The 17281-nt window shown below is 35.2% G+C and overlaps 1 protein-coding gene across 21 annotated transcripts in view; it reads left to right on the forward strand.

The window, feature by feature from the left end:
* LCORL (ligand dependent nuclear receptor corepressor like) overlaps positions 1 to 17281 on the forward strand; it is a 217266-nt gene that overhangs the window by 158206 nt on the left and 41779 nt on the right. For 20 of the 21 annotated variants that reach the window (XM_049886997.1, XM_049886986.1, XM_049886985.1 and 17 more), the window contains one exon: positions 6841 to 7092. In XM_049886997.1, the coding sequence (XP_049742954.1) occupies positions 6841 to 7092 (252 nt within the window). Of the gene's footprint in view, positions 1 to 6840; positions 7093 to 17281 lie in introns of those variants that run through there. The other variant, XM_049887005.1, reaches the window with a different exon arrangement.

Consider the following 17281-nt stretch of genomic DNA (forward strand, 5'->3'; position numbering starts at 1 on the left):
TAATAAAAGCAGTGATTAGAGAAAGATTTACAGCCTTACGTACTATATCACTAAAAATTAAAGAATGAGAATAAATGAATTAAATTTCTCATCTCAAAACTAGAAAAAGCACAGTAAAGAAGATCAGAGTAAATCACAAAGAAGGAAATAATAAAGATAAAAGTAAAGATTAATGAGGCAGAAGATATTAAATGCACAGATCCAAAAAATTAAATAGAAAAAAAATACTGGTTCTTTCAATAAAGTCAGCAAAATAGAGAAACCCTTAGGTAACTTAATTGAGAAGAGGGAACAAAGCACAAATACACAAGACATGAGAATGGGAAATAACCATTGAAACAATTGTAAAAGTCACAAGATTCTATTTTGTGCACCTTAGGTAAAATGGATAATTTCCTAGGAAAATCCAATTTACCAAAATTGTCCCAAAAGAGATAGAAAGCTTAAAATAGGTAATTTCTTTATAAGAAACAGAGAAAGGTATCAAGAAATCTCAACAAAACAAGCAAACTCAGAAGGTTTCAAATAGATATTTTACCACACCTTCAAAGATCAGATAGATAATTCTCAATGTTCTGCAAATTTTTCGAGCATAAAAAATATAAGTATGATATTGATCTAGTTAAAAGTCTTATAAAATAATACACAACTACCAATCTCCTTGTGTCAATTCAAAAATCCTAAATAAAGTATCAAACAGATTTATACACTACATTAAGAAAACAGTACATCACTGTTAAGTGAGATTTATTCCCATAATGCAATAATGGTATAGTTTTAGGGAATCCAGTAGTGTAATTCATCTGTTAATATAAAGAGGAACAAACAAGTCACATTCATCTCCATTGGTACTGAAGGGGCTTTCTGCAGAATGGAACATACGTTCCTGGTAAAAATACTCAATAAAATAGAATTGATGGTATTTCCATAACAGTGTGGGAGGAATCCCTGGCAGCATTCCCACTACGATTCGAGTGAGCCAAGAGAAGACTTTTAGATGCATAAAAATTGAAAAAGAGGAAAGAAAACTAATTCTTTTTGTAGATGGTAATAGAAACCCAAGAGAATTGATGATAAAACTAAAATAGTCAAAGAATTCAGTGTGATATCGGGATATAAAGTGAACAGCCAGTTGCTTTCATGTATACATAATCAATCCTCATAACTGGACCAATAAGCAGCATCATGATAAATGTTGAAGTTGTCAAGGATTTCGTCTTACTTGGTTCCACAGTCAACATCCATGAAAGCAGTGGTCAAGAAGTCAAAGGACGTATTGCATTGGGCAAATCTGCTGCAAAGTTTTGAAAAGCAAAGATGTCACCTTGAGGACTAAGGTGTGCCTGACCCAAATCACAGTGTTTTCCATTGCGTCATATGCATGCGAAAGCTGGACAATGAATAAGGAAGACCGAAGTATTGACGCCTTTGAATTATGGTGTTGACAAAGAATATTGAATATACATACCATGAACTGCCAGAAGAATGAACAAATCTGTCTCGGAAGAAGTACAGCCAGAATGCTCATTAGAGGCGAGGATGGTGAGACTTTGTGTCACTTACTTTGGACATGTTATCAGGAGGGACCAATCCTTGGAGAAGGACATCATGCTTGGTAAAGTAGAGAGGGTCAATGAAAAAGAGGAAGACCTGCAGTGAGATGGATTGACACAGTGGCTGCAACAATGGGCACTAACATAGCAATGGTTGTGAGAATGGTACAGGACCAGGAAACATTTTGTTTTGTTATACATGGGTTTCCTGTGAGTCAGAAGTGACTCAATGGCTCCTGAGCAATAATGATGACATATAATCTGTGATATAATTAAATGTAAGCACACAGTAGTAATTAAAAAAAATACTTTGGAAAAAGCATGCAAGAAATTTCTGTTTTCCCTAAGTTAATATGTAAATTCAATATGATCTTTTAAAAAATATCATAATTTTTTTTCTGTAGCTAATATATGGGAAAGCAAGTATGCAATTTTGGAAGGATTTGTATTTGGAAAAATACACAGTAATAGCTAGGAAAACCCTTGGTTAAAAAAGAGCAGTGAGGCTGTACCGGCCCCTCCAACCATTAAAACATGTAATAAAACTAATTAAAGAAAATTAAAACTATGGTACTGGCACCTGAATAGGCAAGCACACTCATCAAGAAATAGACCCACATCCCAGGGAAATTTATATATGATGCTGATGACATTTCAAATCACTGGCGGGGGGGAATATGGACTATTTTAATAAATGGTTATGAGATAACTGGAAAGCCAGTTGGAAAAGTTAAAATTAGATCCATACTTCATATGCATACCACAATAAATTTCAGTTAGATAAGAGATCCAAATATAAAAAATATGTAACTGTATTTAAGTACTAGAGGAAAATATTGGTGAAATGTTTTGTAACTTGAGTATAGGGCAAAGACTTTCTAACTATGACTAAATGTCCAGATGCAACTAAATAAAATATTGACCTCATTTAAAAAGTTCAATTACGTTTTCTAAAACTGTCTAGCAAAAAAGCCCTTGAACGACAAATGTCAAACTGGGAGAAAACACTGGCAGTGTATATATTACAAATAAAGAGTTAATCTTCTTATTAAATAAGGGCCAGATGGCTTCGCTGGTGAATTCTACCAAATGTGTAAAGAAAAATTAACACCAGTGCTTCACAAACTCTTTCAAAAAAGTAGATGATGAGGGAACACTTCCCAACACGTTCTCTGAGGCCAATATTATAACACATTTACAGACTAAGGGCAAAATCACATGATAATCTCAGTAGACAAAGAAGATAGGAGTGTGATAATGTTTCTCTTCTTTTTTGGTAACTTTTATTATTTTGAGTTGATAAGGTGATGTTAGTTAACAGATTGGAGGGCAATTAACGAAAGCACCTGGAAATAAAGCCCGTATCTCTTTTTAACACATAATCTGAAGCCAGATTGGGTTTGAAAAAAAGGTGAAGAATGTTTACAGAAGCCTTCACAGATTCCTGGAGGTAATAATCAAGAAATGGAATATATTGGGATTTGTATGTGCAACACGGAAATTTCTTGTTTTGGTTATTCACTTCAGTTAGGTTACATATGCTAAGTCTACCTATTCTGGACCAAAAAAAGGTATCATATGGACTTAGAAATTATCTTTTTTGTTTTCCTAGTTATTAAGCTAGTTAATACATGTTTTTACTTATTTGTCATTTTGTGACTTAAATAAAATATAACTTGTTCAGTCTTTTTATCTCCCTTGTTATTTCTACTAGAATCTATGATAACGGCTAACATTTATTGAACTGTTAATATGTCGTGTACAGTGTTCAATTTTTTATTTACTGTCTCATGTAATTCTTATAACATCTTTGTGAACAAGGCTTTTCTACACTGTTGTTATTTCCATTTTTATGGGTGGAGAAACTAAAGCATGGAGAGGCTGTATAGCCTAAGCTCATAACGATGGACAGTGGTTCCAGCTGTAACCTAGTCAGGTCTTTTACTCCAGAGCCCATTAATGGATAATGTTCCTGTTCCCTGCCTCGTTCTAAACAAACAATAAATGCGGAGGCTAAACCATTACTTTTATTATAGGCCCACCACTGTCTTTTCTCAGATGTTTTTCAGTATCCAAAATTCTTTGTTTTGAAAAAGGTAAAACAGTATATATAAGTTATGTAACATCTTCAGCAAGGTCTGAGGTAAGCAGCTTGTAATCAAATATGTTGATATTTCCACAGCGAAGTATGTAAATGGACTCATGTCAGCTCAGGTCATGTGCTGCTATCAAATGCGGTCATGGTGGTATGGTAGTTTTGTTATGCCCCCCCCCCCCCGCCACCCCCTATTAGTATGTTTTCAGGGCTTTTCAAATTAGAGAGTCATGAACCTATGATGATAGATGCTGGATTAGAAGACTTGTCTTCAAATTGCTTAGACAAGTGGTCTAGCTAATATTGAACTTCAAAACAAGGGAGGCTTTATCAAACTCCAGTCTCAGACATCCTAAAAAAAAAAAAATTTTTTTTTAAATGTAATTATGCCTCTTTCTTTTTGGTAACTTTTATTATTTTGAATTGGTAAGGTGATGTCAGTCCATAAATTGAGGACCAAAATTAACCTAAGCAAGATTAAGTTTGAAAAAAAGATGAGAAAAAACCTTATCCACTGCTTGTTATTTTTGGTGATAGGAAAGGCAATACCAGATGAAGGCGAAGTCTGCACAACTTGACCGGTAAATGATGACACTAAGACGTACACAAGAATAAGGAGCATTTTTAGTAAATGTAATATACACAATTCTGTAACAGCAGCAATAACAACCAAAACTACGTGTTTGGTTACATAGGTAGATGTGTGTACATTCATGTGTATAGGAAGGCAGAAGATAGTATATGTAGGTGCATGTATAGGTGTCTCTGTAGGCATGAATATATACATGTTTGTGTGTGCTGCATGTACCTATAATAAAGCACACAGGAGGCACAATTATGAAGCCTTCTTAGATTGTAATAAAATACCTCCCAGGATTGGTTTTATTGTGTTTGAAGGCTTAGGACCATAGTCTTGTGAGACAATTTGATCAGTTGGCACAACATGGTTTATAAAGTTTATGTTCTACATCCTAGTTGGATGAGTAGTGCCTGGGGTCTTAAAAGCTTATGAGTGGCCATCTAAGATACAACTATTGGTCTCACTTGTCTGGAACAGAAGAGAAAGAGGGAAACCAAAGACTCAAAGAAGAAACTACAAGACTAATAGCTCACATGAACCATGTCCTCGTCTATCCTTAAGACCAGAAGAATTAGATGGTGCCCAGCTACCACTACTGACCGTTGTGGCCAGGGACACAATAGATGGTCTCCAATAGATTGGGAGAAAAGTGTAGAACAAAACTCCAATACTTAAAAAAAAAAAAAATAGAGACTAGAGGAATCCTTGAGACTGTCGCCTTGAGACATCCTTTAAACTTGGACTGAAACCAGTCCTGGAGGTGTCACCTGTCAGCATAATAACAGATTGGATCATAAAATAAACTGTATCACTAGTGAGTAATGAGCCATTTAAAAATATATATATGAGACCAAATGGTCAACATTTACCATAAAGCAAAGATGAGAAGGTAAGGGGGGCGAGGAAGCTAGAGTAATGGAAACAGAACAACCAGAATGAAAATAAGAGAATGTTGACACATTGTGAAAAATGTGACAAATGTCACTGAACATTACATTTAGAAATTGTTAAATTTGCTGTGTAAACTTTTACCAAAAACATAATTATATATATATATTCTGCCAGACGCTCCTAGGAAACTCTGTGGGGCAGTTCTACTCTGTCCTGTAGGGTCACTATGAGTTGGAATCGACTTGACGGCACTGGGTTTTCTGGGTATATACCAAACCAAAAAAACCAAACCTATTGCCATCGAGTCGATTCCGACTCATAGCAACCCTATAGGGCAGAGTAGAACTGCCCCATAGAGTTTCCAAGGGGCACCTGGTGGATTTGAACTGCCGGCCTTTTGGTTAGCAGCTGTAGCTCTTAATCACTATGCCGCCAGGGTTGTCATATATATACATATATATGTATGTATATGTACACACCTAATTCTCAGGAAAAGGGACTGCTTGGGTAAGATTTGAGGAGAAAAGAGCTGTAACTCTAGAAATAGGCCCGCTTCCAAGAGGAAGAAGCATAAACCTAACCAAAGTTTTTGTTTTTATTTTTCCTTCAATTTACCAATCACTCTACTGTGAAGGGCCAGAGTAAATAAAGGGATTAGAGCATGGCCAGGAATGTGTCAGAGTAAATAAAGGGATTAGAGCATGGCCAGGAATGTGTGTGAAAAGTCCCCCTGCCCCCCACACACACCCCAATTCTGAACTCTCTCATCACTTTCATATTTCGTGTTTATAAGTGGTCTGTGCTTACCCCATACTTCTCACTATAAAAATCATTCATCTGTTGTTGTACAATTTTTGAGCAGAATTTTTTAAATCGCTGCCAAACTTCATTATAGTTGCAGCTGATAAAAATGCTTTGGGGTTGAGGATTGGTTATGACCCTCACTAACGATATTGTGATTTTATAGAAGAATGTTCTTAGGAGATACATGCTAAAATATTTAGAAATGAAATGTCATAAACTTGCAATTTCCTTTCAGTGCTTCAGCAAACAAGAAATATGAAAAGAAAGCAAATGCAGCAAAATGATAACAATTCTTGAGTCTTAGAGGAGGCTGTCTGGGTATTAATTATACTGTTTATCATTTTTTCTATAGGACTGAAATTTTTTGGTATAAAAAGTTAGGGAAAGGAAAAGGCTCTTGATGATGACATTCAGACTGTATATGAAATGCACATTGATATGTGACAGAATTGAAGATGTAATGGATACAGAGTTATAAGAGTTTAGGTGTTTTCTTAATAATTATGGCGGTAAAAAAAAAAAAAAAAAAAAAAAAAATTTTTTTTTTTTTTTACTATGCATATTAAGTTACATATACAATGTATGTTTACACATGAAGTGGTTTAACATCTAATAGAATACATTTGAATGAATATTAGAACTCTGAAATAAGCTATTCTGTGTCTAATTTTCACCTCTTAGTTTGGGACAGAAGATGTTTACTTGTAAGAACTGATGAAATATACCAAGTTTTTGTTTGCTATGTTATCATAAAGCAAGTTAAATCTATGAGGTTTCTATTGTTGAGCACTAGGAACCACTTCTCATTATGGAGCGATGCTAAAATCTGAAATCATTAGTTTGTAAAAAAAATTAGTTTAAGTATTGGTACTTCTATTTCTCTTTTTTAATACCTATTATATCTATTTCTTCCCTAGATCTTCCTCAGAACTGTGATCCTAACATTCCCCTAGTTGCTCAGGAATTAATGAAAAAGATGATACGTCAGTTTGCAATTGAGTACATTTCAAAAAGTGGTAAAATTCAAGAGAACAGAAATGGTTCAATTGGACCAAGTCTAATATGTAAAAGTATCCAAATGAATCAAGCAGAAAGCTCCCTTCAGGAAGAGCAGGAAGGCCCCTTAGACCTCACTGTGAATCGAATGCAAGAACAAAATACTCAGCAAGGTAAGATTTTTTTGTATGTGTCATATATAACTTTACATTTTAATATCTTTTAAAATATATGTAGCTTTTTATATTTAAGAAAAGTTTTTTTATATTTATAGAGAAATTTATTTTAGGAGTAATATTACTTGTAATTAGCCAATGTGAGATGGGCTAGAGAGAAGTGTTAACTTAGAGCTTTTGTATTTAATTATTTATAAAAGAGATTTGCTTGAGCTACTGTCATCTCTTTTCATAATAAAGTGTATGGTGAGAGAATCCTAGCAAATGACTTAGAAAGGATATAAGTATAAAGATGTGTGTGATAAGTACTTTCACAGTGGACAGCTGAGAACATTAATTAAGCACTTGCCATTCAGCTTTTTTAGTTTTTGAAAAAATGTATTTTTTTTTTTTTTTCAAATAATAAGAAAGTCAATGATTTGTCTTCCAGTTGTTTATGATGTGGCCTGGAAAAGAGGAAAGTTAATACATGTGATAAATATAGTTTAATCATGTAATTAATAACATAGACACATTTTCATAAGACACCTTAATGGTGAAAGCTATGTTGGATTTATCTAATTGAGTTTAATGGAACCAAGAGTCTTTTAAGTGGGTGTGGAGGATGCCAAATAAGTATTTGCCTGGAGAAGAGAGAACAAGTAGCTTTGGAATTTAGGGATGGTGGTGTCAGACTTTGAAGCCATAAAAAAGTCAACATTAAATTTGATCCCAGAAGGCAGTGGTATTAATTCAGGGCTCCAAAAAAGTGTATACTAGCCAATATTTAAAGAAGATAGTCTTTTCTGTGTGTAAAACAGATTAGAATTAAGAGAGACTGAAATACGGAAAAAAAAATTTTTCTTGATTCCCTGATTTTAAGTTGTATGAGTTTATTTATGTTTATGTAGAAAGATCTGAGAAATATTTAAGGTAATAATTAGATAAGGTTTTAAGACAGAAATGTCAAAGATGACTATGATATAAAGCTTAAGGAAAAATTGTATCAGTACAGGGAATTTTGAAAATTGGAAAGCAGAGAGAGGTTTCAGAATCTTTTCTGTTTTGCTTTTCCATCTTTGTACCCCTTTATGTCTCCGGTCTTCAGGGGAGGAAGTTTACCTGACTAAAAAGAATAGAACACAGGCTTTGTTATCTGACAGATTGGGGATTAGAATCTCAGCTCTGCTGCTTAGCTTCCCTAAATTACTTAACAAATAACTTACCTATTGGAACTTTAATTTCCTACTTTATAATATGGCCATAATAATAATGAACTCATAAAAGATACTCAAACACAATGTCTTCATACTCTTCTATCTCCTGTTCCTCACCACAGAAGGGATGCCTTAGAAGTAACATGAGATTGGTCTATGAATATTTGTAGGGCTGTTACAGTAAAGAAGGAATGAACTTCCTCTGTATGATCCAGTGAGTAGAATTAGAATCACTAGCTAGAATTTAGAGAGAAACAGATTTCAGATTCACATAAGAAATAGTATTTCTAAGGATTAGACCTTTCTTAAAGTAGAAAGGGGGTAGGGACCCCTAGGAGAAAATGGTTCCCTGGTTTCCTCATCATTGGAGCAATTCAGAAGCATCAGATGAGCAATTGGAATAGATGACATTTTAAAAGTAAAATTCCAGTTTTTAAATTCTATGATTCCATGAACTTTAAGTGGTAAGGCAGGTCCAAGTATGTAAAAAACAACAATATGTACATTTTTTAAATTATTGTGATATTCCAGGCAAAGTCACAAATATATATATATGAACATCCCAAGGTTGAAAAGAAAAATGCTAATGGATATAAATCTGTACATCAAATAGTGTTCTTGATTAGTTTAATTTTTCTGGTTGATTGTCATTTGTGATTTCAGAATTCTTAAGATAGAAATCATTTAGTCTTGTAGTGTAGCAAGCAAGAGGGAGAATGGTAATAGATGTGGCTAAGTAGGTAGGGACCAGATTATGAGAACGCCATCCATGTAGGAAATACTGTGAATTTCAAATTTTCTTCTAAAGAAGTCCACAGAGGGCTGCAAGACTGTTCTAAGCAGAGAGTGAAAAGATCAGATTTACAAGATTATTTTGCTGTGGTATTCACTGGTGGTCTCTAGACTTGCCTACTTGTAAATCAAATCAGGGGGAAAAAAAAATAACCTTTCAGTGCATTTGTGTGTGTATGTGTGCATGTATACACACTAATACATTATATATAGTAATCTTTCTACAAATTAAAATTTTTTAAGGTTTAAATAAAAATGCTATAAACAATTTTTAAATGCTAACCACGAAGACTTTTACCGCCAGTATTTTATTATACCATATACACTTAGGGAGAGTTTTGTTAGAAATGAGAGAATGTATAACTCCATATTTCACATCGTTTTCTTAAGAATTTAAAAAAATGTTTGGCTTGATTTCAGTGTTCTTAGTCATAGTATAGTTGCTAAAGAGCTCCTACCAGAATTAGCAGTGTCACTTCTTTTTTTTTATTTGCTTCTGTGTTTACATTATTCATATTATTTCACTCTATAACATCTTCATAGTGCTCATTTAAGTTACTTGTTCATTTTGTGAGTTACTTTATTCAAATTAAATAATCTAATCTATAAACCCAATGGATAATCTAACCATAAATAATATGGATAATTTGTATAATAACTAGATGTATGGATAGTCTAATCCATGAATCTAAAATTCTCAACCCCAAATGGTCTTACAGGTAACTTTATATTACCTTAAAGTAGTAGATAATTTGCCATTCTTTGGAGAAGCCTGTTCCACAGAAGAGAGGTAAGAGAGAAAGTGTGGCATAACGTTGATGTCAGAAGCAAACAAGGATGACAAAAGAAAGTTGTAATCCAGTCACATTTACAAACCTAAGTGCTAAAGTCCTAGATAAAATACTAGCAAATTGGATCCAGTGAAGTACAAAAACCTAGCAAATCATGTCCGGGACTACAGAGATGATTCAGGATTTGAAAAACCTTTGTGATCTTCCGCATTATCAAATTAAAAAAGAAAAATGATACCATCTTAATAAACAAATTATGCTACAAAAGCTGATACAGATTTATGATAAATGCTTATAAAACCAAGACTAGATGGCCACTCTGGTAACCGTGATAAAGGGCATCTACTGGAAAACTACCAAAAACACCATAACTTAATGGTTTGAAGTAAAGGACAAAACAAAAATGCACACTTTCACTGATTTTCAAAATTTTATGAGATGCTTTTATGTGTGTGAACGTATATGAGGGCATAATGAGAAAGACATGGTAAAAATATGAGAATAAATAATGAGATAAGGAAAGAATAAGCAAATTGTGGTTGTTTATAAACAATATGGTTCTTTAAATAGAAAACATGAAGACTAGGTAAACTTTTAGAACCGCTGGAAAAATTCAGAAAAGATATACTTAAGAGTCAGTGTGAATTTTACGTATCAGCAACCACTCAATTAGACAATCTAGTTTTTTTTAAAAAAATCTCTTCTACAACAGCTACAGCACCAGGGAAAACATTAAAACGCCTTAGAATGGAACTAATGAACTGTATAAGACCTTATGAAGAACATTATAAAGCTTTGTTGAAGGATACTGAAGAGGACCCCATAAATGAATGTTTTCAGTTTTAATGGATGAGAAGGCTATAGAAGATGTACTTACATATCCAGCACTATTCCAGTAAAAATCCTGATAGGGTTTATTGCAAAAGATGAGTAGCTCATCTTAAAATTTATAAGCAAGATGTAAAGAACCAAATATAGCCACATGAAGGTTGTGAGGGATTTGCCCTAAAACATAGCAAGTCTTATTAAGTGTAGCAAATTAAAACAGATTAGTTTTGTCCAGGATAGACATTAGTAGGACAGATTAGAGAGCCCAGAAACTCTCCAGATACTGGTAGAATCTTGGTTCAAGACGGAAACCCTGGTGGCATAGTGGTTTAGAGCTATGGCTGCTAACCAAAAGGTCATTGGTTCAGATCCATCAGACAGTCCTTGGAAACCATCTGGGGCAGTTCTACTCTGTCCTGTAAGGCTGCTGTGAGTTGGAATCAACTTGATGGCAACGAGTTTGGTTTTGGTTCAGGACAGAGATGTGATTAGAAATCACTGGAAAGGATAGCATATTGAATAAATGGTTCTGAAGCAATTGGTTATGCATATGGAGAAAAAAATAGATGGATCCCTACCTCACACCACTTGCAAAATTAATTCATGTTGGGTTAAAGGGCTAAATGTGAAAAGCAAAACTAAAACTTTGAAAACAAAATATGGGATAATAACTTAATGAACTCAAAATAATACCTTAAGTATTATAAAATTCGCCGTGAACAGAGTGAAATTGTCAAGCCTCAGCTTTGGAGACAAAGTCGCTGTGAACAGAGTGAAACTGGCAAACCTCCACTTTGGGGACAGTATTTACAATTTATATAAGTGACAGCCATTAGAATAACAAAACAAAACTGTAACCAATGAGTAAAAGACAATAGAAAAATAGGCAAAGACAGTTCTCAGAAGAACAAACCAGCATGTCCAGATAAGCAAAGAAATTGTTCAACGGAGTATCCTGCCTAGCTTCCTTCCCAATATAGGGTTCTTTTCTTCTATAACATAAAACAAACAAAAAATTCATCGCAAACCTATAGGATAGAATTGAACTGCCCCTTAGGGTTTCCAAGGAGGGGCTGGTGGATTCGAACTGCTGACCTTTTGGTTAGCAGGCCTGGCTCTCAACCAGTACACCACCAGGGTTTCCTTCTATAAGAGATGATAATTATAGCACTGATTTACACTAACTGCTTGTAAAGAAAAAAACATTATTGTTCGACACCTCTGATAAATAAGCTCAAATCTCTCTTAAACATTTGCCCATTGTTTTACTTTTTTTTCACCTGTAACAATGTGAGTATACTACTTTTACTTAGTAGTTGTCGTTAAGTGCATCAAGTCAGTTCTGACTCATAGCGACCTTTTATGTACAACAAAACGCTGCCCTGTCCTGCGCCATCCTCACAATCCTTGTTATGCTTGAGCCCATTGTTCCAGCCACTGTGTCAGTCCATCTTGTTGAAGGTCTTCCTGTTTTTCGCTGACCCTCTACCTTACCAAGCATGATGTCCTTCTCCAGGGACTAGTCCCTCCTGATAACATGTCCAAAATACATGAGACAAATTCTCAGCATCCATGCTTCTGAGGAGCATTCTGGCTGTACTTATGCCCAGGCAGATTTGTTCATTCTTCTGGCAATCCATATTCAGTAGTCTTTGCCAACACCGTGGTGTGAGTTCTTCTTCAGTCTTCCTTATTCCTTGTCCAGCTTTCACACGCATATGAGGCAACTGAAAACACTGTGGCTTGGGTCAGACACACCTTAGTCCTCAAAGTAACATCTTTGCTTTTGAGCACTTTTACAGAGATCTTTTGCAGCAGGTTTGCCCGATGCAATACATCTTTTGATTTCTTGACTGCTGCTTCCCTGGGCATTGATTGTGGATCCCAGTAAAATGAAATCTTTGACAACTTTAGCCTTTTTCTGTTTATCATTATGTTGCTTACAGTCCAGTTGTGAGGATTTTTGTTTTCTTTATGTTGAGGTGCAATCCATACTAAAGGCTATAGTCTTCGATGTTCATCAGTAAGTGTTTCAAGTCCTCTTCACTTTCTGCATGCAAGTTTGTGTCATCTGCATATTGCAGGTTGTTAATGAGTCTCCCTCCAATCCTGATGCCCTGTTCTCCTTCATATAGTCCAGCTTCTTGGATTTTTTGCTCAGCATACAGATTGAAGAAGTATGGTGAAAGGATACAACCCTGTTGCACACCTTTCCTGATATTCCCTTGTTCTGTTCGAACCACTGCCTGTTGGTCTTTGTACAGGTTCCTCATGAGCACAAGTCTAACCATTCCGGAATTCCCATTCTGTGCAATGTTATCCATAATTGGTTATGATCCACACAGTCGAATGCCATCACATAGTCAATAAAACACAAGTAAACATCTTGCTGGCATTTGCTGCTTTCAGCCAAGATCATCTGACGTCAGCAATGATATCCCTGGTTCTGTATCCTTTTCTGAGTATGGCTTGAATTTCTGCCAGTTCCCTGTCCATGTACCGCTGCAGCTGCTTTTGAATGATCTTCAGTGAAATTTTACTTGCATGTGATATTAATGATATTTGAAAATTCCCCCAGTCTGTTGAATCACTTTTCTTTGTAATGGACACAAATATGGATCTCTTCCAGTCTGTTGACCAGGAAGCTGTCTTACAAATTTCTTGACATAGATCAGTGAGCACCTCCAGCACTGCATCTGTTTGTGGAAACATCTCAATTGGTATTCCATTAATTCCTGGAGCCATTTTTTTTTGCCAGTGCCTTCAGGGAAGCTTGGACTTCTTCCCTTAAGTACCATTGGTTCCTAATCATATGCTGCCTCCTGAAGTGGTTGAATGTCAACCAGTTCTTTTCGGGACTGTGACTCTGTGTATTCCTTCCATCTTCTTTTGATGCTTCCTGCATCATTTAATATTTCCCCCCATAGAATCCTTCAATTTTGCAACTTGAGGGTTGAATTTTTCTTTAGTTCTTTCAGTTTGAGAAATGCCGAGCGTGTCCTTCCTTTTTGTTTTTCTAACTTCATGTCTGCAAGCTTTGTTATAAAACTTTACTTTTTCTTCGTGAGCCACCCTTTGAAATCTTCTGTTCAGCTTTTTTACTTTTTATTTCATCCTTTTGCTTTAGCTACTCGACATTCAAGAGGAGGTTTTAGACTCTCTTCGGACATCCATTTTGGTCTTTTTTTTCTTTCCTGTCTTTTTAATGACCTTTTGCTTTCTTCATGTATGGTGTCCTTGATGTCATTTGACAACTTGTGTGGTCTTTGGTCATTAGTGTTCAATACGTCAAAAACGTTCTTGAGATGGTCTCTAAATTCAGGTGGCATATATTCAGAGTCGTATTTTGGCTCCTGTGGACTTGCTGTAATTTTCATCAGCTTCATATTAAAGTTGCGTATGACCAGTTGATGGTCTGTTCTGCATTCAGCCCCTGGCCTTTTTCCGACTGAGGACACAACTTCTCCATCCTCTCTTTCCACAGATGTGTTTGATTTTATTCCTGTGTATTCCATCTATTAGTTAGTAGTACTGTAAATATTTATAGAAATGATTATATCTCAAAAACACTTTTCCATGCTAATCTTTAGGGGCTTTTTTTTTTTTTTGCCACATTTGCAACAATATGAGAAAGACTACTACTTTTACATATTGGGAGTGTAAACAATTCTTGAAACTGTTATACTCTGCAAACATCTGTTTTCTGTGATAATCTTTTCAGTTTTTCCTTAATTGTTTTCCTAAGTCAGTTTCCACTCTCCTCATTATCTTTGCCCTCTCTTCCACAAACTCTAGACTGACTTAAAATACAGTTACCCTGAGAAAAACATTCCCATTCACCTCTTCATTGTGTTTTCAATCCAGGTGTTTAAATATTAGTAGGTATTTCTTTGTGCTCTTTAGGTCGTGCAGATTTGCATAAATACTCTGAGCTTCAGAAAGTGATAGGGAAGTAAATCATGCATTGTCAATGCCAGTGATTCTTTTTTGTCCAGGTACACTAAGAAACAAGTATAAATAACATGAGTAGATCAAAGTTTTGCTTTGTTTTGTCTTTTAAGCTTCCAGCTTTAACCTGACTCGAAAGTAAACACTTCTCTTAAATTCCCATGTACAGGAAGAAATTTGCAGCTATGGACCTTTATCATTACCTTGACAACTATGAAGTATTTACCAAGCCTACACAAAATAAGATTAAATGTGGGCAGAGATGGAAACAGCACTTAATTGGCCTTGTCATTACAGTTTTATGCTGTGAGGTCCAATGAATATTTTGCTAGAACTTTCATTATGGTAATTTTCTTACTGCCTTACGAATGTTTGCATGTCTGTTAAACCCTTGTACTAAACCTTTAGGAGCAGGAACCTTGTCTTTTCATTTTTGGATCCCCAGTGCTTGGCATAATGTATGACATACTGAATTTATAGGATTAAAAATTTTCGCTATTCCTAAATACAGCTAACTAATGCTGCTGATTTAGGCTTGACCGTTGGATTTCTGATATTTAACAATGAAATTTGTTATTTTAGAATTCTGGATGGAAACTACTCTGAAATATCTTTATATTATCTTAAATAGCATGTAGAACTTTAAGGGTCATTTTTACGAATATTAACGATTGCACTGTCTTACAGTAACTTGAATATTTTAGGATTATTTTCTCTTAAACTAATTGTCAACAGGAAACCCTGGTGGTGTAGTGGTTAAGTGCTACAGCTGCTAACCAAGAGGTCAGCAATTTGAATCCGCCAGGCGCTCCTTGAAAACTCTACGGGGCAGTCCTGCTCTGTTCTGTAGGGTCTCTATGAGTCCGAAATCGACTTGACGACAGTAGGTTTGTTTTTTTTTTTAATTGGCAACAGATAAAATCTTTTTTAAAAATTATACTGCTCTCAGTAGGCTAAAATTTTGGAAAACTGTGTCTGCTGGTTTGAGTAAGATTGCCTTCTTTTTTTAAACAAATTATGTATGAGGGTAATACCAATTACTGTATTTTCACAAATAATGTGCCCACGTAAATAACGTGCCCACACATACAATGCACATGACATGCCCAGGAAAATAATGCACAAGGAGGATTGCATGGTTCGCAAAAAACATATAATGTGCACGTTATTTGCATAAAAATATGATAGTCTTCAAGTGAGCATCTGAGAGAATGTGGAATAGAATGTATGAATTTCAGTACTATAGTTAGTCATTGAGTATCCATGGTTGTTGCTGCTGCTACTACCGTTATCTTCTGGTTTCTCGGCTGTGATCAAGGTAGGTACAGCTGTCAGCTGAGATATTAGTGTAATTAAGAGAGCTGTATGTGGTGTTATGTATTATGCTTAACTACACTGTTTATAAATGAAGTCTGTTGTTAATTCCGTTAGGAAAATGTCAAACTGCTTTTAAAGTGCAATTCAAAAGGTATATTTCTGTATCCACTAATGAAGACAATAAAATTTCCTTCTTGTTTTTCTGTGCTGAGCTTTTATTTTCTGAGGCTAAACTCATGTGGAAGAAAACTTTATGTTCCATGCCTGAGAAGAAGCCATGATTTAGTAAATGTGAAGAACAAAACATAATACAATTAGATGAGCTCATGTCCCTTCCAAACTAACCTTCTCCGACCCTAGGGATAGAGGAAACAGTAGGTTGTCTTTTAAAATTCCCAATCTAGGTATACCTCTCACCACTTAAAAACCTTTAATGGCTTCACATTGTCCTTAGGATAAAGTCTAAAATACTGTACTTCACTGTCTAACCCTTGCCTGCCTGTCTTGTCTTGTCTGGGTCTCTCTTTCTTCTTCATCATGCTGGCTTTCTCTCAGTTTCCTGAATGTCATAACACTCTGGCCTCAGAACACTCAAGTGTAGAAGCTACCCTCTACCCTCACCGCTTTTTCTAAAATTGTACTCGTTTTTTTTCAGGTCTCACTTTAAACATCATTTCCTTAGGAAAACTTCCCCTACACCTCCCAAATTGAACACACAGAGACATGCATAAACCCACATGCATACACGTACATTAATAATTCCCACCAAAATTTAGCTTTGTTTTCCTGTATCCTTTTAAAGCACTCATCGCCCCTGTAGTTATTTCTGTCATCTTACTTTATGTTTTCTATTTGTCCCCTTTGTTATGTATTTTTTTCTCCTTTCTTATTTTCGTTTGGAATGATGGAGTTTTTTCATCACATTTCACCTTTTTTCCCTTTGCCATTTTTGAAGTTATATAATCCATTATGTTAGTGGTTACCCTGAAGTGTTTTAACTCATCACCTGCCCCTGACACTTATGCCATTTTATCAGTGCTTTGGTTCCCTTTTTATGACACCACAATTTAAACATTATAACTTTGTATCATGTTGTTTAGAGCTACATCCATAATTATCTTTTTGTTGTTGTTGTTGACCATTCCTTCTTACATCTCATTTTCTTCTGGGATCTGAAATTCCTCTTATAAGGGTCTATTGGTAGTAAACTCATTTGTTTTTCCTTTGTCCTTAAAAGAATTTTTCTGGGTACACAAATCTCGGCTGAATTTACTTTCTTTCAACATTTTAAGGATACTATAATAGTGTCTTTTG

Source organism: Elephas maximus, chromosome 5, assembly GCF_024166365.1.
Source record: "Elephas maximus indicus isolate mEleMax1 chromosome 5, mEleMax1 primary haplotype, whole genome shotgun sequence".
NCBI lineage: Eukaryota > Metazoa > Chordata > Mammalia > Proboscidea > Elephantidae > Elephas > Elephas maximus.